We start from the raw sequence: 24,256 nt of genomic DNA, 5'->3' as shown, positions 1-24,256 counted from the left end.
AAAATAAGCACATAAGATGGACATTTCCAAACTCGGTCATAAAACCCTCTTTATTCCTGACAGCAGGAGGTTTGGAAAGATATTCATCTGAACACAACCCCCCCCCCTTTCTTTATTTTTTTTACAATAAAATTCCTCTTTGGGACAGATAAGTAAAATTTTATTATGTTTATACGTTAGAATATTAAAGTTTCACCCTTCTTTTCTATTTTCGCATTCATTACTTTAATAATTCATTTAAAATCCAACTCAAATAGCCGGATGACCTCCTCAGTATGCAGTCAGGTTCTCCAGAGTCCTGCTGCTGACCTGATTATTTGACTCAGGTGTGCTGAAGCAGAGACTCATCTAAAATCAACAGGCCTGAATTGGAAGACCCCCAGTTTAACCTTTCAACAGTATTCATGACTTAAATTTGAAACAGCACTTCCCTTTCTTCATAAATTGGTTGGTGGGAATTTATTCTGGACTGAGGTTTAAAAATTTAAAAGCAGGGCCTGATGTTTTTACAGTACACAACTCTACCATTAGATGGCGCTGTTGAGCTTTCCCAAATCACTGACAATCTGTAACAAGAATCCAGAAATGCCTTCATACACCAGAAATAATATTTACCTAGATCCTGATTCTCAGCATTTGACATGAATAACTATATATTTATGCCTTTTTCCAGAAAATAAACTCGTCTGCGCCATGGTCAAGCTTTCTCACCGGCCTTCTTGATCCTCTTGCGTTCCTTGAGCTGGTAAGGTTTGTGGTCATGTGACAGAGGAATGGCATTGCCGTCTTTATCGCACAGAACCCCCCGAGAGTCTCCGACGTTGGCCACTATCAACTCCTTATCAGACAGCAGAGCCACCAGACATGTAGTGCCTGCAGCGAAGGAAGAAAACGAAAACATAGACGAGGATGAGAATATCGCAATTTTTTTTCCCCTCAAAATATTACATGTTAGGGAAAATGTCAGAAGATCATAGTCGGGAGCGTGTAAGGCTGGTCCTCGGGGGAGGAAATATGTCTGCAAAATTTTCCAAGCTGTCCATCAAACTGTTGCCGAGAGATTTCAATTTTGGCAAAGCGAAGCTGAGAAACTGACATGGCATTAATACAAGTGTGTGGATTTTGTTAAACCTATTTGGAGATGGATCATTTTACCCCGAAGATTAAGGAAAGCCCAGGAACCATTTAACTGCAGAATATTAATGACCGGCTGTTTAATTACAAGATAATCTAGCTTTCTTCAGCAGGTTTCACAAACTCAAATCTAAGACCTTTAAAGACCTTTCTAAAACTGTTAAGAATTAAATTTCCACAAAAATATACAAACTTTGTTCAGCCAACAGGCAGTAAGTTTGCACTTACTCATGATAGATGCACAAATGCTAGCTAGCTTCAGACTGAATGAGTACACTCAGACAAGTCCTTGCTATAGTTAGCTAGCTAGCTTGTAAGGGTTAGCTAGCTAACTAGCTAGGAAGCTAGCAAAGCCTTGCTAGCAGTTAGTTAGCAATAGTCTCAATCGTCCAAAGTGTGACTCAAATTTTTGCCTGACAGAAAAGTTTTGCGAGACAAGAAAAACAAAAGTAGTCCTGTCAAGACTAAATTTAAGACGGTGATTAACTTATTTAAAGCAAACTATTTAAAAATGACATTTTAAGGCCATTATTTTTAAATACATGAATTTAAGACTTTTTAATACTCTGTCTATGTGAAACAAATATTTCATAAAGACTGTTGGATAAAACTGGAAACATCAAGCTACTAATAAAGCACATAAAAGAATGCAAGAACAAGTCAAGAGGTGGTCGAATAAGTATTTTGGACTTACACAAGTCCAAAATACTTTCGTTTCTCCTTCCTCTCTTTGTTTAGCTTCCCAGCCAAGCAGAATCTGAGTGTAGGCTCAGAATCTGAGGGCTGCTGTATTAGATCCAAAGTCCTGTAGGGACAGAACAGATCTGCCCGTTTGGCCATGTGCTCACACGCTGACTGAAGGCAAAGCTGGAGAGTGGGCGAGGGGTGAAAAGAATAAGAGATGAAAGCAGGGGGTCCCAGTACATGGGGCTGGACCACCCAGACAGAGAAAGATGGGGAAAATGAAAACAAACAGTAGCAGTCACACCCAGGATCTGAACGAAATGCAGGAGGAAGAAAATATTCTAACAATTCAAAGGGGCGGTATTATGCATTTTCCAGGCACATAGTGCCATTTTACAGCGCAATCAAGTCTCTGTGTTACCTTCAGTTTTAATAAAAAGGTTTTATATATCAAATATGACATAAAATAAAATTGACTTCATAATTTATCACCTTGGAATATTGTCCCTGTCCCTTTAAAAACTACAGCTTTGTTTCTGAAGCCCCACCTTCAAGAAGTCATCACAACATGGCTCTTCTATTAACCATTTAAAAACGTTTTTACCAGCATTTCAGGGAGAAGTAGTTCGTATAATGAGCTCAGCCAAATGTGCAGTTCCACCAGGTGTTTGCCAATTCCTGCTGGCTAGTCTGAAGGAACTGAGTAGGGGAGTTGAAGTGGAAACTCAGAAACAGCAGCCCTGAGGAGGAGCTGCATCTTGAAGGCGGAGCTAGGTTCACCCAGGCGTTTTGCACTGCTGAATGGTTGCAGTGCATCATGATTCTTTCATGATGCATGAAAGAATCAAGGCAACACTCCAGATATGTTTTTGATGAGGGAATAGCATTATAACCTGATGTAAAGCTCAACAAAATCGATTTTACACTTACATTTTACTGTCCCTTTAAGAAGTCAGAATTAACATCTTCATTTATTATCTTCCTCTATTACATAAAATCTGCATGAAATAAATCAAAGATCGTTGTTTTAATGTAGTAAAATGGGGACATTTTAAGGTTTAGTCCCCTGTATTACAGTCTATATCACGAGAGTCAGTTGACCGGAAGCTGAAAGCAACGAGACGAGATAACAAACAGCAGCGGATGCAGATAAAACTAAATGACAGAGCACAGGAAGAGGGGATGGTTGTTTAAATAGCAATTCTTTAAAGAAAAAAAGAAGGAAAACTGTGACGATTGTGTTATTCATATTAGATTGAAGTGAGTAGAATGTGGTAAATTAAATAAAAGCAGAGATAAAGCAATGACAAGGAAGCCCAGAGGAAAATTACACTGACTGATGGAGATGCTGATGCCACAAAATTTAAATGACTTGCTGAATACTGATGTTTCTTTTAGGTTCATCATCGTATGCATCCTTAATCCTGCTGCACTGACTTACAGCTGAAGCAGCATGGTGCCTTGCTGTCCAGCTAATTATCCTTATCTAGTTCCCATGGTGATAGAGATAATAGACTGAGGTGCTTTGCGAGCACACCCTTCCCCAATTAGCTCAGCCATGCCCAGCATACATTGAGTATTCCCCTATTAGAGTGGCACCGAGGTCCCCGTGCACCCAGTGCTCATGTCAATAATTAGCTTAGCTTGGACAGGAAAACCCTCAGCACTCCAGCCAGATTAGCATCTCCTCAACAGTTTGGCTTTTACTCCAATTTGCATCCCTGTGGCCATTTATTTGGAGCTGACCATCTCTGACAGGCTGCTCTGTTTATGTTCTGCTAATGGGCTGAAAAATAAGAAGTGATGACCTAAAAAGTGCAATTCACTTTAAATGGTTAAGAAAAAAAGTTTTCCAGAAATTTAGAGTAAGGTTTTATTTTACCTAGAATCAGAATCAATCTCCAATTTTTTCATACCAATTTTAATATTTTTTTTCCTCGCTTTCTTTTTTAAGAATAAAATTACAAATGTCAGAAAAATGTTCAAAAAGTGGCTTTTAATTCAGTCGTCCCTTCTGAGAGTAGTGTAGGAGCATTTTGTTTAATTAGAAGAATAAAGTCTTGGTATTAGCCGAATAAAGACACAATTTTACCAAAAGAACATCTTAAAATTATGTTTCATTGGGGAAAAAAAAACCTTGGATAATTAATTGTTATTTTTTGTGCTGGAGTTCTTATAAAATTACTACTTCATTTTACTAATCTTACAACTTTATATTGGTAATATTCAGACTTTATTGTCATATCACAAAACTTTACTCTAGTTGTATTACGACTATACTCTTGCAATATTCTGACTTTATTCTAGTAATTAAAATAAAAGGAAAACATTTTTAGCCTGACTCTTATATTTCATCATAGAGTTGACCTTAATTCAAAGTCCAGATAAATAGAAGCTGTAAAACATGCTTGTCTAACAAGATGGTCGTCCTTGGGGATGCTGACATCACTCTGAACTATGGACACCTGTTAGTAAGGGAAAAAAAGTAATCTTCAAAAAAACAGATGTAATTGAATTTCTAAAATTAACTTATAGCCCATCCTTATATCAATGTGTTGTAATCCCAAAGGACTTTGTCTCATGGTTTGCTGACTGAAATGATGGTAATAAAGAAAATGTGGGTTAACATCAATGGAATCAATGATTTTGCTTTTTCTTAAACTAATGAACAGGAGCAGCTCATCAATTAGGTCATTGCTGATGTCTTTTCTTTCAGGCATTGTGCTAAACACCTGTATGCTCCAGAGAGCAGCAAATTGCCCCGTTTTACGGACTTGGTAACACTTGCTGGTGGTTAGTTAGTTAAGTGGACCCAGATGCAATGATCCCATTTCGCCTGCTAGTTGGCTGCTGCTGTCAAGATACGAGGTCTGAACTGATTTTAAAAATATTTAACCTTATTATTCCTTTTCTCCCATGCATCACCTTCAACACCATCATGAGGAAAGCCATGAAAGAGTTAAAAACATTCAGCTCAACGTCAGCAAAGAAGAAATACAAAAAAAAAAAAAAAAGGGATAAAACCTCCATCAAACGGCGTGCATTTTAGGTTGAGCTCTGAAGTAAATATATGCACAGATCAGAGCACAAATAGAATAATTTCCTGCCTCAAAAAAAAAAAGAGAAGCTCAAGTGTGAAGCACTGAAGTGTTTGAACAAACACTCTAAGGGGAAAGTAATTTATTCTGTTTTTATGCAATCGGAGAACACTGGAATCAAAATACAATGAGGAAAATTGCTCTTGTAGTAAATTGTACCAACAACAATCATCAGATACATGTGATTTTTGGAGAAAATAGATTCAAAGGCAGAGAGAAAAAAACAAGCCCCACTTAAATGTCAGTTTATTTATCAATGTTTTTGGTGGTCCGGACTGGGACAAGGCAACACTATACTCTGTACATCACAATGCACTGAACCAACCTGTTTCTATGATAATCTTTATTTTGGGTTATCAGGCAACAGACCTAAAAACTTTATTTAGGACCGTCAGAGTAAAGGGGCAACATAAAACCTTGATATCAGACATAGACTTTATTCAGGGTTGTAAGTGAGATCGGGTGATTCTGAAAGAGATGCACCTTATTAATGTGCATCAGAAAGGGAAAACAAAGAAGGAACTTCCCTTACAAACAATGCTACAAAATATGTAAATAAACAAATTTTAGAATGTTTTTAATTCATTATTCAATAATTATTACATTTGTAAAGCATAAATGCTGCTTCATATCTTCTGATTTTAGATGGCCATGAGTTTTGTGGTGGATAATTTTACTATCAGATAGCATTTTATGACTTTATTACCAGATAATACTATTTTTCATCCCAATAACCTCTTTTGATTACAAGCAAATGTGTAATATTTTATATTAATCACAAAGAATTTTCTTTTGTTCCCACAGTTCTCATGGTTTTTTAGCAGCAGTGTCCTCCACCGTGGGGCTGCTGGACGGTTCATCTGGTCTTTTTCTTTTCTGAATTTTTTTTTTTCCGTTTCCTGCTTGCTATTCTAGTTTGAGGAGCAAAGCATCTTGATGAATATGCCAATCAGAAAATGAGCATCAGAAATAATATTTAAATATATTATTTTGACCTATATGCTATATAAAAAAGGACAGAGGACAGAGAGTCTTTGCCAAGAAGTTGCAACTGGAGCAAAATGGATCTTCAGCAACAGTAATGCTAGCGATCTCCAGACTGCTGTGGCTTTGCACATTTCAATTGTCTTCACTGGATCATATGACTCTTCATTTTGAGGATATGAAAGCTCAATGGCTCTTTCATACAAGCGGCCCCTTTCACTGACTTACATGCGAGTCACATGTCAGCAGTTTTTAATAAGCTACACACTACCGTTCAGACGTCCCATCCAACTGTTAGCGTTCATATTTTTTCCACGCTAAAATCCTAAGAGACATTCCAGTTTGCTGCAGGTTTAGCTAATTTTAAACGTTCAGTTCTGCTGGTTATGTCAGCACGTGTACAGAGTTTATTAACCAGCAGACGTGCTTCTTTTGGAGCATTTCATCTTTCCCCCCCCCCCCCATCTCCTCTTTGTAAGCCAACATCAGGGTGGTACCCAGGAATATTGTTAAGCCCGGTGGTAGGGGAACCCCCCAGCGACCCACTGTGTTTCTGTGTATTAACAGGAAGGTGATTCTGTGTTATTACATTACAGACATTACTTAAACACCAACTACAGTCGATTCCTAAAGCCTGGCACCCCCCAGTCTTATAATACACTGGAGGAAGCCCTGAATATTCTTCTCACTTTATTTTCTCTAATGTGGTTATTTTCCACGGTTCTGTATTCGCCTTAACAGCACAATGCTCGTTCCACACATATACCCCTCCATTTGACCCGTTCCTTAACCGTTTCCGCCTATCTCTCTCTCTCACGCAATTCTTCTTCTTCCACACATCCATCCCTTCAGAGATAATTACTACAGGCTTTGTGAAGATCAACTTTTATTCAAACAGCTGAATAAGCTAGACCCCAGGCTGTTGACAGTCACTATTCAACTCCTGTCAAGTGAAACACTAAAGTAGCACATACTGCTTTAAATGCAGCATTACGAGAGACGCTAAAAAGATTGGGTTATTTCTTTCTTATTACATCTGCTTTGGTGAACAGCACACATGGCTTGAATCCATCCTAATGCACTTCAGTTTTATCGTCTCATCTCCAGGTGATTGTACATTTCGCACACATTTAAATCACTGAGTTAATGAGTCAAGGTACAACTAAGATACAGACCTGCTTCATTGTAGTTGGCAGAGAGTTTGTCCAGCATTTCTCTGTCTAACGTCAGTATCTGCTGCTCCAGGATGGACGGATAGGAGGAGCCTCCTTTCTCCTTTTTATCGTCCTTGTCTTTTTCTCGGTCTCGATCTCTCTCTCGTTCGTAGGTCAGTAGCTGCTGGCGCAGAGCCTCAGCCAGGTGGGTCTTAGCAAACTCAGCAGCAGCCTGAAAACGTGAGAGCACAGAGGAGAAATTAGATGGCTCCAGATAAAAAAAAATTACCATATTTTTGGGATTATAAGCCGCTACTTTTTTCTTATGCTTTGAACCATGCGGCTTATAGCCCTGTGCGGCTTTTCTGTGGATTTTTCTTCAACCACTAGGGGGCTCTTTAGCAGGAACTAATTCATTGGAAGTCAAAATTGGAAATCAAAGAAGAAAGCGCTAAATTTTCGTTTAGAACAAGCACATGCTAGTTCTAAGACGACAGAGAAATGTTCAAACTCATACGCCTCATCATGGAAACAACACAAAGAAGTTCATATGATGCAGCTTTTAAGTTGAAGGCTATCGATCTGGCAGTAAAGATCGATAGCCACTGCCTGTAAGCTCGGCGTGAACAAGTCCGTGGTTCGCCGATGGAGACGCAGGGCTGTGTCCTTAATAAATACAACAGATGTATTCAGGATGCAGCCCTCTGCTGCCTCCTTGTGGAAAGCCGAGAGCGGCGGAGATACCAGCGGCTTATAGCCCGGTGCGGCTTATGTACGTTTCCAGTTTTTTTGTTTTTTTTTTACTTTGTGGGTGCAGCTTATAGTGAGGTGTGCTCTACAGTCCGGGAAATACGGTAGGTTGCTTAACTACAAAACAAACAAACAAACAAAAAACCACTGCAGGAAACCTATATTTCAGACATTTGCAGATATTCACGGTTTCCCACATAATATTCCAGTAATTAATCAAAGCCAACTCTAAGCATTTGAATTTTTAGCCTCGAGTTAAAGGAACTCAGTGTTTCAGCTGTTTTGCAGTTTTCTGGAAGTTTGTTTCAGACTAGAAAAAACCCTACTGAAGTAAATATGTAACATTTACCACTGTTTTGGTGAAATACTGTGTCAGATAATCGTTACGAGGGTAGAAATCAAAGCTCGATGTCAAAAACACAGACATTTGCAAATGAAAACTGTCTTACTGCGTCCACTGTTTAACTAGAATTAAGCAGCACACACAAACATGTAATCTTTTCATCAATCTGGAGAATTTTACTCCTTGGTCAACATTAAGGTGCATGATGCAAACAAATGTCAGATTCGTAGAAAAACGCCAGTTGCTTAACGCTTAAAACATGAAATGTGTCCACACTTCCTATAAATACCAGTCAGACAACTAAAAAAAGTTTAATCATTAAAAATCTGCAAGTGTGGAAATGCTCATTGCCCTTTATGATGACTTTAGGATGGAAACCAGGACAAAAACAAACTATAATGACAGAATTCCTAGAAGCTCATTGACGTTTCTGTATCTTTGGTATGGGACACACAGACACCGTTAGAAAAACATACAAATACACATGCATGAACAGTCTGCAGAAAGCTGGTCTAACAGCAGTAACCTTGATGTCCTTTCTGCCTCGCCGCAGCATATAAACAGAGATAAAGAAAGAAATAATCATCCCAGTCAAACACACACACACACAGGCTCATGCTGTGGGATACAGCTGAGCTAGAGAAACCGTATCCTCACCTCTACCCATTTTTTTTTTGCCAAGGGTAACACTGAGGGAACCTTTTCTCACACAAACCCTTTGCATTTTGAGAGCAAATAACACCCTCGTCCCCAAGCACAGGGACGACCAGGCAACACAAGGTCACTGCGCACGAATGCGAGATAATACACTGCAAACAAGCAACTGATCTATATCATCCAAAACCCATAGAGATCATATTTCACACCAAGAAAAGTCAAACACCTGGAGGAAAGAGAAAGCAAAAGGGGATGAGAAAAAGCAGTGAAGTATGCAGTTTCCAGGCAATGAGTCAAACGATTTTAGGTCGTTTGACAGAAAACTGCAGATAAACCCAAAGTTACAAGCTTGAACACTGTCCCCATTTAGCTTCGTCTCTAATCTAGACCTCCCTCTGCATCCTTCATCTGCACTTTTTTTGTGCTTTCATGGACTTAAATATCCCTGCCTACTTTGCTTTTTCTTACATATGCAAACAATTTATCTACCCCCTCGTTATATTTTGTCAGCACTTGTGATATTTTTTCTGTGCACACCATCAGTCTCCCTCTATCTTGCCTCATTTTTCATTTCCTACAGTCCCGTCAGTCTCCTTCCATGGTGAGGCTCAGCCTAAAATCACCACGATCATTTCTGACTCCATTTGAACAACAATGAGTTGACATACTTTTCTGCTGTTGCTAGCAAGCAGGAAGCTGCACTCAACAAACTGGGTTCAGAGGTCAGAAATGAAGCTGGAAGTCTTGTTTGCTTCTTGTTTTATTGTCCCAATTACCAGGAACTACGACTGCTTTCCTCCCAGAGTGACAGTGAAGATCCAAAATGCAGCTTTCTACTCAATTCATTAAAGGAGAAGGTCATGTAATCATACCTGGCCTTATACAACAAGTTATTGCACTCTCAATCTAATAAATGCTGTGCCACAAACTACCTTCAATAGTTTTTAGTTGACAGTGAGTCTTTTAACTAACTTTACTGCTGTTGAGGAGTACTGGCCCACTCTTACTCGAGTTTTGATCATGAAGTTTCCTCTTTTAGGGTCAGGCCACAGCTTCTCAATCAGATTTAAGTCTACACTCTGAAACCTTCAACCTTCTAGTGATTTAGGGTGAATTCGCACCAGCCATGTTCACACCGCTTTAATCTTGTTCGTTTGCCTAGAAAGTCAGGGTTGTCTGGGGAGGTATGAATCTGCAATCGAACTCTGATGTGGACCAAAAAAATGAAGAAAAAAAAACTCTGGTCTGCATAAAAACCTGGGTCTTTAGGTTTTCTGCCTTTCGTTTCTTTTTACCGTTAAACATCACCACCACTAATTTCCATGCGCTTTAGCATCTCAACCTCAAACTGTACACCAGCTGTGGGCGCACCCAACGGGATGTCAATGTGACCAAAGCACAGGGATTTGTGGGTAAATACAAACTAAGCAAATGCTCAAGGTTAGCAGGAGTAATGGCTTGTGGTACTTTACAAAAGCAAAAGGAAATCCTAAAACCGCTAAAAAAATAAAAAATAAAAATCTGACATTACTCCATTTCTGTTTACATTTCATGAAGAATGAGGCTGCGCTCAGTGTCTTCTTCGGAGGGTTTTGTGTCTTTAACTTCAGTGGTTCTTGGTGCAGCGCCACCACGGCCAATGGGGTAAACGGGTGTCTCAAAGGTTTGTCTGACATCAAAAGTTGTTTAATGACTGGAAACATTCGAGTCTTGTAAAAAAAAAAAAAAAAAAAAAAAAATCACCAATCTCCATTCCTGTGACCTATTTTACAGAGTATCAATGTGGGTCTCAAACAGAAGGGAAGTCAAGTCCTGAATATCTGACCGTATACCCCGATGGCTAACTGGACCGGCCCATCTGATACCAGATTAGAAGATGAAAGGAAGGAAAGGTGGATGAGGGAGGGAGAGCACAGATGGATGGAGATAAAAACTGAAACAGAGAGATGAGGACTGGGATCAAGAGTGGTAAAAACACAGGGGAAACAAAATGTAGCGTTAGATTAGGAAAAGGGACGAGAGCACAGTGTAGGAATGTAGAGCATGAGAGGGCAGAGTTGGAGTAAATGGGATGAACAGGGCGAGCAGAGCTGACTGTAAGGAGGCAGGTATTAAAGTCGAGCAGCAGAGAAAAAACACAAACCGCTCGGCATCAAATTAATGATACGATCAGCAAAAGATATTGAGAAATGAATGTTGCGTGCACTTATGAGGAAGTCTTCACTCAGAAATGAAAGATATGAAGAATGTAGACAGAAACACTGGAGGTGCACCAAATGTAGATAAAGACGAGCAACACAAGGATCCACAATCCACATTTTATTTTCTGTGGACAGAATCATAAAAAGTTTTCTGAAAACAGAAAAAAAGATTCAAATCCTAATTGCTTTAAACCAAAGACATTGGAAAAAAAAATCAATGACTAATCTTTGAAGAGCCAAAGCCCCTGTAAAATTTTTAATTATATCTCAGATGTTCCTATGTTCAGATATAGAAAACATGGAAAAAGAAACAGTAAACAGTTTTCACTTGCAGGCAAAGCAAGCAATTAAGCCTTAATGTTAAGGGACTGGAATCAAACATGCCAAGAATAAAACATTTCTTTGAAGATCCATCCACGCTCCCGTCTATTACGGGTCTTCTGGGTTTGGTACACAACATTAGCTTCACACTAATGTTTTTAGATATTTCAAATGTTTTTAGTGTAGCACCAAACTGGAAGCTGTGAATTGAACCCCAGATACCTGTTAGTGTCTACAAGCTTAAAAACCTCAAATAAATTATATATTTTTCATCCATTAAATAGCCTTCGTCAATGTTTTCTTAAAGTACCTAAAAATCCTTCTCGTCTTTCTTATGACGGTTTCATTTTTGCAACCAGGTACCCAAAACTTTGCCACGACTTTGATATAGAAGAGCGGAAGGAGAGTCTCCCATTCAGATTTAGCCATAAATCACAACACAGACTTCTTCTGTACAAGTCACACTGTGATATTTCATCATCCTGTGGTAATCCCGTTATGGTACTTTTCGACTTATTTTACTGTTGGGACGATTTTAGACCACAACAGCATATCTTTTAGAGATGGGTTTGTGTTTAGAGGCAAACCAGGGCAGCCCAGCACCAGCATTTCCTTCACAAAAACAAAACTTTTATCGTATCTCTTCAGTCAAAGGGAGAGAAAGTGAGCAGTAACACTTTATAATGAACCATCTGCACATGAGCAGAATGAGCTTTATGCTGCCATGGAGGCATTGTCTCTCTTCTCTCTGGTGGAGAGATTATTTTATGTGTACAGCTAAAAATAACAGCACAGCCACAGAGTTGGACTTTTTTTTATTCCGATTGTTTATTACTCATTAATATGCATCCCAGCTGCACACAGACTTGCTTCCTACTGTAGTTCCTCATTCAAGTTACTCAAAACATCACCTGAATCGCATAACAAACCTGTAAGCAGAACCACAACGCACGCACAATACTTCCTGCTGAAACGATTCAACCTTTTCCCTTTCCATAATCTATCATGTTCCCAGACACGCTCGTCTGGTCAACATGGACCTGCATCTGTATGAGACAGTTCGACAGAAGTAGTCAGGCTTTCAAGACGTTTCTATTCATCATTTTGCCAGGCCAGCAGAAACATAGAAAACCATTTTCTCTTCAGAGTCAGAAAAATCTCCTCCTGCCCCTCGTGCTCTGCGCTGGAGTGAAGACTTGCTTTGGGAGACTATTTTCCGACAGATCAGGAAAAAAAGGAAAAAGAAGGGGAAGAGCCCGAGAGGAGAATAAAGGGCTTTCATTAGAAACACTCAAGCAGTTCATTAAAAGAAAAGATACTGCTTAATTTTTTAGATAAGTTAAAGACGAACTGAAAGCAAGAGAAAGTTTGATGGACACTAATGAGCCTGATGAAATGGAAACAAAGTTTTTGGTTTTTTGTTGAATTTCCAGCTTTCAGTTTATTATTTAGGAGGAATAATAGGCAAAAAAATTTACATTGTGAATTAAAATCGGTTGTTATATTTTAGTCTAAATCAAGGAACATTGAGAAGGAAAAAAAGAGAAGAAAATATTAGTAAAGCTGCGAATCAGAATTCAATATGATGCTTCCTGTGTGATGAGAGGCTTGGGGCAGATTGGATTGTTTGTGTGGCCTTGGACACACAGATTTTACAAAGGCATCCCAAAAAAAATAGTTTCATTCTTCCTGGGAAAATAGAACTTAAAATAATAATAATAATAAAAAAAAGCCAAAACAAACATGCCGAGCACAGATGCTCTCCAAGAGGGAGGGGGAGAGATGGGGAAGGCGATGCTACGCTGAGCCTCACATCTCTTTTAGTGACCAACAAAGCTCAAAAACTTTCAAAAAATAAACCCCAGAGAGCATCATTCACATTCAAATATGCATCATGTCCCAGAGGCGGTATGTAATGGCCCACAGCATGCCGCCTCGCTGACGGCGTAAAAAGGACAGAAATGGTTTCTGTGAAGTGAATGAGGATTTCTAAGGCAAGATGTGAAGTCATAAAAATGAATGAGGGCTGGAAAGTTGAACAGAAATCCATTAAAAGTTCCAAGAAACGCTTCGGTGACTTCAGCCTTCAAAGAGGGAAAGAGAGATGTACATGAGGTAAAACTGTCTGCCTCAGCTTTTAGCTCAGTGATTATACGAGTGTGGCGACAGGTGTGATGAGAACATCTGGTAACCACGGTTACAGCTATCAAAGGTACCGACAGGCTCGACATCTGTCCCACCTCGGCAGATGTCTCATTTCGAGGCCCCTCAGACCCAGAGCGCTGCCTCAGAAGGTTGTTGACTCTGTCTGCTTCCTATAAAGCAGGTTTTACTACAAAGGTGACCGTCCTGCGACTCCAAGTCTTCTGCTCCGAATACACACCCAGACAGACACACACCTTCACGCAAACAGTGACGACCCAGGCCTATAAAAAATATGAAGAGAACTTTATCAGAGGCAATTCACATTCAGGGAGTGAGCAGACTCGTCGGCACACCTCTCCACTCACTACACACGCACGCACACACACACACACACATACACACACACACACACCTCTGAGTAAAAGAGAGCCGTGTGTCCTTCCTTTGACCGCCAGATCCATTAGAAGAGGTGAAACTCATATTAAACCCAAACAGACTATTGGAAGGAGGCTGTCTGGGTAATCCATAGCGTAAAGAGCCCCCTGTCTGTGTCACTGACCTGGATATAGACTCTAATAGACTGATATTTAGATCACAGAAAGTGAACTAAGCAACCCATTCAGTCTGATGTTGTGTGAAACAAGATTAAAGGCGTAGTATTGCGTTTTCCAGCCATTCAGTATCATTTTATAGATCAATCAAGTAACTACGTTGCGCTCAGTTGTTATAAAAATGCTGTACATTAAATATGACTTGAAAGAAACTTGACTTTGTAATTTAACGCCTCTGTCTCTTTAAAAAAAAGTCCTGCTCTTTCCAACTTTCCACTTTCAGGAAATCATCACAACATTGTTCCTTTATTAACCCCTTTAATAACTTTTTTTTTTTTACCAGCATTGCACTGAGAAGTAGCTCGTATGCTGAGCTCAGCAGAGACGCCATTTGACTGGCCTTTTAAGAAAACTCCTGAGACAGGAAGTGAAACATAGATACACCTTTAATTGAATTGGATATTTGGAAAGCTTGGTCTTAAAGATATTTGAAAGCTTAGAAAAAGTCTACTGGTTTAAAGAAAATAGGCAGTGACCTCTTTTATATATAAAATGGTTTCAAAAACACAGCTGAGTAGTTATGCATGCATTTTCATAGGAGGTTTCATTATATTGTGCACTGAAGAAATTGGGCACCATGAGTTTCACTGTGGTTACATTTTCCTGAAATCAATGCAGTGATCTGAAATATCTTGCTGCAATTGTACATAATAACACTTAAGACCTTTGATGGAGACATTTCATTACAAGAAACAAAAAAAAACAGACAAATATAGAGCTAAAGATAAAATTACAAATGGATAAACTCTATAAGACTCATGGCAGTCGCCATATGATTTTTGTAACGTCACTGGTCGCATGTGCATTTGGAATCTGGTTTTTGGGAGGATAAATTTGATATCGATTAACCACCGATTTAAAACAAAAATACAAAACTCTGGCATATTATTCTGTAGGTGACCAACTATGTCTAAAGAGAATTTGACTGACAATAAAAAACGTCTTGCTAGCATCTTTAAACAGTAAATTAGAAATCCTTAAAGTTTTATCCTCCACAACTATGTGTGTGCATATTTGTTTTCCGTCTAAACTATTAAAATCTCTCTAGTAAACTGAAATCCAACTTTGATGGTAATGGCAGATAATTTGGTTGGGGTTGAACTTCCCCAATGTTTTGCAAACAAGAGTTAATGTGCTTTAAGGCAGGTAGATCAGTTACAGATTTTACAGTAAATTATCTAAAATATATCCGACATCTCCTTCATGGCTTTTTGTAGAATCTACCAACATTATATCCCAAAACGCAACACCTTCAATTCCAGACACCGTTTTCCTCCTAAATTTGACAGCAACCCCTTTGCTCAAACATGCAAACAGCTGCCAGAGGGTGACTGTGGCTTCCATGACATGCGATGCCACCCACTAAGCAACGTGGCGCTTTCATGTTTTGGGAAAACTGCAGACATACAATGCAGACGTACAACAGCAGCGAATGCAAAGTGTTGTGCGGCGTGCAGCGAAGGTGTGAAGAGCTGCACTTCTGTGTGCCAGAAATAGAATCTTTAATAACATCTGACTCGGTGCTTCGCACATCGCAAACATATCTCACAGAAGAAAAGAGCAGCAATTAGGAGGACGACAGCGGACGTGAATTGGTAAAGCACGGCGGCAAAAAAACGGGATGGAGGTGAAAAATAAAAGCAGGACGTGAGGGGAAGGAAGCCACGGCAATAAAAATGTTTTATATGAGCAGTTTGGGTGAGAGAGAAAAAAGATTGTGGAACGAGGAAAATAAATGAAGAGAAAGAGAAAAAGAACAGAGAATCATTTCCGCCTTCGTTCTGCTTATGAATTTCTCGCATCTGTGGGAGTGATTAAAAAAAAAAAAAAACGTACACTGCTGCTTTGCATCAAAGGATGAGTTCTCTAATCTTCACTGAAGATTAAATAGTAGCATAAAACCACTTGGGAGCTTTTTTTCTGGCCACCTCTGAGGAAAGGTTTTACAACAGATAATTAAAGGTGTTTACTGTCAACTATAAAATTACAGTAAAAAGTTGTGAATTCTGCAACACAGAGAGTGATCCGAGTACTTTCTCAGCCCACACTTTCAGCAAGTCTATTATTATCATAAACAACCACACAGCATCCCACGCCTTTACTTCTGCTGCAAGAAATCAAATAATGTTGTATAAACATCACTCATTCCCATTATGAAAGTGAGGAAATAAAAACATCATACGAGCTTCTTACTCCAAACGCATTTAAGACGGCTATAATCTGATAGGAGCTGGAAAAACGGAGGTAAAAGTAAATGGAGCAAAGTCACAAAGTTGCAGAATCAACTGCAGGGACGAATGTTTGGCTGTATTAATAGCTGGATGATATTTTTTTTTTGTACAAAGACTGAAAGACGGAGCTGTCCTTTAAAAAACTGCATCAGGTTGCAGCCGAAGTTCAGGTCATTAAGGCCACAAAAACCTAAGGAAACAAAAATTTAAATCAGATATTCAAGGCACAAATCAGTGGGAGACTTCACAAATGAATAAATAATGAACAGCTCTTTGGTCCGAAGAGATAGAAAGAAATCTGAAAATGAAAAAGTTTCAGTTTGTGGCAAAGTATATAAAAATGAATAGAGAACTTTTTGCAGGAACAATTTGAAGTTTTTGTAAAAGTATTAAAATCTCATCTCATTTTCGTGAACTCAATATTGTGCCTCATCACTTTCTTAGCTGTTGATTTGGTAAATCAAATATTGACGCATGGGGTTGCTTCAAGGTTCCAATGCCGTCAGCTGTACTAAAACTGTTTACCCAGAAGTGCATGATGCAGAACGATGACAGTAAGCAGCCTAATTATTGAACACCAGCAGTTTTTAGAAATGAACAGATGTAAGACAAGAAAACTGTTTCAGTTCAGGACCCTAAGGGTTTAGCTAAGCACTTCTCCAATAACCTTCACTTCATGGATGTCGGTGTACTACGGACGACAGCAGCGCTGTTATAAGTTGGTATTTATATTTATATTTTAATGAACGTTTAAGTTTTAGAGAGAAGAGAAGAGAAGAGAAGAGAAGAGAAGAGAAGAGAAGAGAAGAGAAGAGAAGAGAAGAGAAGAGAAGAGAAGAGACTCCTTTGACATCTATTAGAGCAGCGTTTATCCTACAGACCTCCAGTCCTACCTCTGGTCTATTTATACACACTCTGTAAGGTGTGTAGAGAATAATGCTGACATTTACTTGTCTTCATTTTCTCCTGCTTAGAGGGAATAGAAAGACCTGAGGGAGTTCATAGTCATGCAGTTCTCCATGCAGAGCTAGAAAGCCTCTTCTTGTTCAATTAGTTGCTTATTTATGCTTACAGGTAAAAAAAAAAAAAAAAAAGAAAATTAGCCGAATGTCTTTTCAAAGTTCTGAGCGAATAAAAAACAAACTATATTCATATCAGTATCAATGCATGCAACATTGCCATCACAAAGGAGCACTTTATTTGGTAGCATATCATATTTTATGTGCCGACCACGCCAATATATTTGGCCCTTTGGGTAAGCTTTCATAGCTGTCGATGCTCACACTGGATGTACACTTTTAGAGGTCAGGTTTTATTTTTAATTTATTTATTTAAATTGGGGAATTTTGAGCGTTACTGGTTGCCATCAGCTGTATGTGTAGGGCTGCAGCTAACAATTTGTTGTTAAGTTATCGATTATTCTATCAATCAGATCCATCAGATCAATCAGATCAAAACATTTGGCACATTCTGCAGAGTTCATTTATTTACGTAAGCTTATTTTATGCATTATTTAGAAACACATAAAAAGCAAATATTTTTATTCAGTTCCTTTTTTATATAAGAAAACAAACATTTTATTGCTTTAAATGCAACAACACTGCATTCCTTTAGTGTAAGCTTGGTCTTTTGCAGCACAAAATTAATCTGCAGCTAAAATATTATAAATGTGAACATCTCAATCCTTTCTGCAACAATAACGTGAAGCAATAATCTGTTGACTATTATTTGGATTAATAAACGGACAGCAAATAGTTTTTGTTATTTTTTTTTTTACTGAATTTGAACCAGGTGAGACTAAAGCCGTTTTCGCACTGCAAGGAACGGAACGGCACGCTTCGGTCCGGTTCCACCCGTACTGCAGCCCTGTTGTGTTTGCATATAACTGAACGTGGCATCGAAGCTGTACCGGACGTCATTATTTTTTTTAAACTAAATAGTTTCGATGTAGCGGCCGAAGCCTTTTCCTCAGAGATGCGGCGGAAAACTTTCTCTTTCCTCGTTGACCGATCTAGTTCATTCTGTGCTCGTTCATCAGGGAGTAAGCGGAGGAAAAAAAATTACCTCATCATGGGACCAGGTAACAGCAGAATATTGAGAGGAATTCATCGCAAATTAAAAATAATAATAATAAAAATATTAAAAAGAGCACTCTTAACAAAATACAGTAAGAACAGTTTAGTGAGAGCCAACTAGAACCGATCAACGGCTGACTCTAAACCAATCAGCTGCTGATTCTAAGCAGTCCCGGCCCGAATGGAACAATAGCTCTTGTGGTTCCAAGGAGCCGGGTGGAACCGGTCGGAAGTTCGAATGCAAACACGGTCGGCCCTACTTTGAACCCGTTCCGTTCCTTGCAGAGCGAAAACGGCTTAAATCTGCCACTTGAGGAGTTCTGGGTGGAACAAAGAAGGTTTTTCATCTAAATGGTATGTTTTGGAGTCTGTATACTATGGTTAGCGATTAACCGATTACTAAATAAATTGAGGATTATTTTAACAATCAACTATTAGATTAATGTAAATAATTGTTTTAGCCCCAGTGATGTGCCTAGGTTCATTTCTGGAGGCAATAAATGAATTAGCATCACTGTGTTGCTGTAAAGCATCCTAAGGTTTGGTTGATAAAGGCTTTGTGAGTATAAATAATTAAAAGCGAGTCCCCAGGGAATCCGTTTGAGCTGAGCTGCAGAGGAAGTTGGCGCCATTAAAGATTTAGAGTAAACGATTTCATCCGCTCTCCTTTGGGAGCTGCCTCAGAAAGTGACAATATTAACGAGAGGAAAAGTGCATGTCGGTTCGTCAAGATGCACAATGTGCACCAAATTTACAGGTTCCAAATTAACCTTCAAAAGACTGGATTAATGTGAGGCATGTTTGTCCTAATGATGGGAACAGCTGGTTCTTATTCATCACCCAATCTGGTACCCCTTGTACACCAGTGTAGGGGTGGCGTTTCTCGGGCTTTCATCTCCTATTTTAATGTCACACTCTGAGCTTATTTTAGCAACTTGCTGGGAACAAACAGAATAATGCAACAGAGTCAGCGAGGCTGCATTAGGAGGAGCGGTGGGTGGGAGGGGGGGAGACGGAAAAGGGAAAGTTTCACAGACAGGAGTGAGTGTTATTTCTCCTTCTTTTGAATGTGGGGCACAAAAAGCCTAGAGGAGAAGAGCTAAGTAAATGTCAGCTACGCCTTTCCCTTCCCTCACTGACATGCCAACACACAGACATACACACACACCTCGATTTTACACCCACCCAAAAAGCTCATGTACTCCCAAGGCCTGTAATCTTCCACTGCGCCCACACACACAGACACACACTTGGAAATGTTCTTATTTGTATTCCTCCTATCTGGAGCCTGTGTTCTCTGGCAGACACTGATATATCAATTGCATAAATATTCATACACTTGTCAGGGTGGCGAGTCTCATCAGCCTCCTCTTTTTCTTGCAAATGTGATTGAAGAAGAAAACACAAACACATGTCAGGTTGTCCTAAAACAATACTGATCTTACGCGTGCTTGTAAATGCATTGCGTTGAATTAAAATGTTCATTTTCTTCAATGAAAATGTGATTTTTAGAACAGAGATGTCAGTCAGCTGAAAAGCATGCCCACGCGTCGTACAGAGAATTACTCAGGGTTTCTGCGGGTTTCACCACCTCAAATTTAATTAATTTAAAGACCACTATGAATGAAATTTAAGACCTTTATCACAAAAGAAATGTACAAAAGAGAAACATTTATTTTATGTAGTAGTGGCAAGCTTCTTTGTCCACAATGCACAAAGCATCGTACAGGTTAGCAACAGAAGTGAGCCGGTGATGAAGAAGGTCATCCAGCCAGCTAGCAATAAGTTTACCAATGATACATGCAAACAGCTAGCTAGCTAGCAAGGGTTAATTAACAGCTAGTTAGTTGTAGCCTCAACCACCTGGAGTCACAGAACAAAATGTAGATGTCTGCATCTGCAAAAGTCTCATGAGTAGAATGAGCTATATAAAATATATGAGAGTAAATAATCTTGCCATGCTAAAATTTAAGACCTGTGATTAATGTATTTAAGGGAAACTTAAATGTTGTTTAATTAATTTAAGACATTAAACTTAAATAGCTTAACAGCTTAAATATGTGTCTTATCTTAGACACATAAGATTAAGTCTTTTAAGGATGCAGGCACCCTCTTACTACGTCAATGCATCTCAACATGGAGGCTACAGATTCTTGATTCCAAGCAGTTTTTAAGTTTGGCTGGAAAATTACGTCAGCATCTCTATAAAGCTCGTCAGCAGAGGGAAGCAGGAAGTGCTCTAAAACCCTCGTGGATGATACGGCTCCCCAAATTATCACTGACTGCAGAAACTTTCATCATCGCATCCGTTTTCTACTGAAATACAAAGCTGAAAAAAACAGCTTAGACCACTGAGCAACAGTCCAAAAATATTTCTCCCTAAAAGCCTTTCTTCTACCAGGTTTTCCTTCCACTTAATATTCCATTAATCACTTTGATACATCGATCAGAACGGCAAGATTCTTGTATAATTTGGCTTTTTTTTTTTTTGCATATTAGGCTCACCCTACTTGTGGAATGCCATCAGTGACAGCCATCATATCATGTTTTTGGCTTAAACATCCTGTTTTCAATATTCTCCCAATATTCTAATATGCAGTTTCCCTCAAAGCTTAAACAAATCAATGTGTGCTGAACGTTGAACAAAGTCTCACAGAGAGAAAAGAAGTGTGTTTTCCAGGCTGCCTTTCTGCAGCCAAGAATGTTTGCTACAAAGAGGCATCAAAGAATCTATAAATAATTAAAAAGACTGCAAATGAAACTCATTTCTTCTCAACTTCATTAAAGCGGGAGCACAAATCCCCTCACTGTTATTTCCTTGTAAGCCATTAAAGGTGCTGATGGGGGAGAGACAATTGAAGACCTTTGTCGCCGCGCATCAATCATCTCGACTCTCCAGCTTAGTCTCCTACGTCTTCACAGCTCATTGCTCCGATGCGCCGTCTCTCCCACACACACTTTCGCTTCGCCCATTCAGACTCTGATCCGAAATGGCCATTTACATTTCTCTCAATTCACTGCGAAACTGTGCACATTTATTCACCAATTCCCCCATCAGTCACTCTTGGTAAAGCCTTGTTCTTCGCACTCTTTCCAGCTTTGATTGAAGGACTGATTAATATTTATGTGGTCGTCAAAGAAAAAAAAAAAAAAAAAAAAAAGGCAGAAGCTGAACTAAGAGGTGAAAAGGTCAGATTTAAGACAGCAGAGTCTGACGAAAAGCAAACCAAAAGTTGTTTTTATCCAATCAACATGTTTCTTTTTCTCTATATGATTCCAAACACTAGCAGATTTCACCTCCTGCTCGTTCACATTAACCAAAAATATTCTCCTGACACATGTTGCGTCACAAAGAGAAATCTAATTGGAATAAAGCAGCGTGTTAGCTTCAAATTAAAATTTAATTACCAACAAAGTACAGCTCTGACGTCCATAGCTAATTAATCTAAACGGTTTTCTAATATGCATCAAAACTGTCCGATTTCAGTTTTGCGATATGCCAAGTTCTCTTATTTTATGGACTTTAACAACTACAGAAATAGACTGAAGGTTCTTCAATAAGCAGTCTATACTCCAACAGATTTAAATAATCCAAGAATTTTAAAATCTTTACATCAAAGCATTTTTTGCCAAACCTTGACCTGCGAGTGTTTTTTTTTTTCCTCAAGCAATGTAATCTGAATTGGAGAACAAGTCTGAAAATAAAAGATCAACATGTTTTATCATTGCATGTTTCCTGATAAAGGAAATGAAAGCAGTCTTTGTGTGATTTATTGTCTAAAATATCTTTATTTGCCGTGTGTCTAATTTTTGTCATTATGGACACAGTACAGAATAAAACAGCAAGTTGTGCAAACAGGTTTGTTGCAATAAGCAATTCATAAATTAAAATGAGCTCGATAATATCCATTCTGATGATTACTACCTTTTGAAGAGCAATTGTTTTAGACTTTATAATCCACTTTATTTTATATTTAAAATATCTTCCAAATCCTGTGTTTAGTGTCCTTAATGAAATTTGTTGTCATTTGTCTTTGAGAGGGTGAATTTGTATTATTGTGCCATTATCAATATGTTGCCTGAAAATAGTCTAAAAAACATTATCGTACATCACAATAACGTCTGGGATGATTTATCGTCCAGCAAAATTTGTTATCGTGACAAGCCTAATCACAAAGAACTACTTAGATACTCGAAAGTTTGTGCAATCTTAATGAAAATGCTTTAGCTTACAAAAAGTGGTAGCGATAAAATGAGGAGACGAGTGAGAAATATGAGGTAATCCCCATTCAACGACTTGCAATTATTTGTTTTCCTTTTATCGTGCAGCCGCAATAAAAAAGGCAGATAAAAATTGTTGCCGTCGTTTTCAAAGCCACACAAAACACCACACAGTTTCTTCCGGCATCCGGAGTCGACGGCTTCCTGGACTTCATTCATCCCTCCTCGTGTCCGTCCATTCACGGCCGCTCTCATCTCCATACAGCTGCCCTCCTTTGCAGGAGAGCCCCTTTCAGCTAAACAACAGCGCATCTATAAAAACCTTCAGCCTTACAGGGAACATATTTTTATCCCCATTTTTCATATCCAGATAATTACGGCACACGTATAGCGCGCAGAGAGGCAAAAAGCAGCAGGCTTTTTATTGGGACGCCCATAAATAAGGATGAATAAGGAGCAGAGCGACGGCTGGAGTTGTGACTTGTTTAGCAGGAGAAGCATGTGTGGAAGAACCTGATGTTGGTGTTTCGCTGCGTGAAAGCTGCAGTCTGTTCGTATCATCACTTCCTCCCTCCAGTCCCGGCTTTCATTTATCATCGCTCTGCTCCCCTGATCATGCTCCATCACAGTCTAATTTCAGGGCTTCGATATATATCCTCCTCCTCCTCGGCCTCGCCCACTTTATCTGGCAGTCATATTAGACACAGACGCTGGATTTAAAACTTCAATAACAAAGGGCCAGTCTCTTCATCTCAATTCGGACAGTCACAGATAAAATTGCACACCCCTAACAGATTTTCTTTAACAGAATTGCATACAAGCTTTCTTCTACAGTGTCTTACAAAACTATTTATGTCCTTTCAACTTTTTCATACTAAGTTAATATTGGGATGTCACGTGATGGACTACCACAAGGGAGTGCATGATTGTGAATTGGATGAAACAGGAACAAAGTTATGTTTTTAAAAACCAAAACAAAATAAAAAAAAAACGCTAAGGTGGTTTTATACTTGAACACAGAAGCGAAACTTTAGAAAGTGAAAAACGAAACAGGGAACATCACTAAACTCTGACATTTGGGAATGTTAAGGTTTTTCTTGCACCTACAGATGTTGACTTTATTTCAGTAAGCATCCGTCGTTAGCAGTAAGTTATGCAGCTTGCTCTGAACCGAATTACTTACCTGAAGCAACATCAAGCTGAATCATAACACTGGAATTGGAGAAAAATCAGCCGACGTCCAAATGGCTACATGCAGCGTCCAGCAGGCCCAAACTCCAAACATTATATGAAATGCAAGTTGGAGGAAGATGAAAGGGGATTTTCCAAACAGCAGACTACGCTGCATTCAGGTTCAGCTCGGACACTAGGATGTCAAAATATCAAAAACAACTCCAAAGTGATTTTCACTTTTTATATTCTCCTTACAAGCACAGTCTTATTTAGAAATGTGTAAATATTAACATTAACTGCTTTCAAGTGGTTATGGTTGCATAATCTGTGTATCCATCCAGCTATCAGTACTTCCTCTTCCTCTTTTCATTAAAAAAAAAAAAACATAAAATATTAACTTCAAAAATCGGGGGGGGGGGGAAAACAATTTTATTTTTCTTTTTTATTTTATCTTTAAAAAAAACAAACTTCGAA

General features: G+C 38.9%; 1 protein-coding gene across 1 annotated transcript in view; it reads right to left on the bottom strand.

Annotated features, from left to right (window-relative positions):
• Positions 1–24,256, bottom strand: part of ppm1lb (protein phosphatase, Mg2+/Mn2+ dependent, 1Lb) — a 56,948-nt gene that overhangs the window by 3,655 nt on the left and 29,037 nt on the right. The window contains exons 2-3 of the mRNA XM_015041409.1: positions 7,076–7,286; positions 712–873 (exon numbers count right to left, since the gene is read on the bottom strand). Of these exons, the coding sequence (XP_014896895.1) occupies positions 712–873; positions 7,076–7,286 (373 nt within the window). The remainder of the gene's footprint in view (positions 1–711; positions 874–7,075; positions 7,287–24,256) is intronic.

The sequence above is a fragment of the Poecilia latipinna genome, unplaced genomic scaffold (genome assembly GCF_001443285.1).
Source record: "Poecilia latipinna isolate Pla-1442-1.1 unplaced genomic scaffold, P_latipinna-1.0 Scaffold549, whole genome shotgun sequence".
NCBI classification, from domain to species: Eukaryota; Metazoa; Chordata; class Actinopteri; order Cyprinodontiformes; family Poeciliidae; genus Poecilia; species Poecilia latipinna.
The sequence above is the reverse complement of the archived record's forward strand: the minus strand, read 5'-3'. Positions and strand labels throughout refer to the sequence as shown.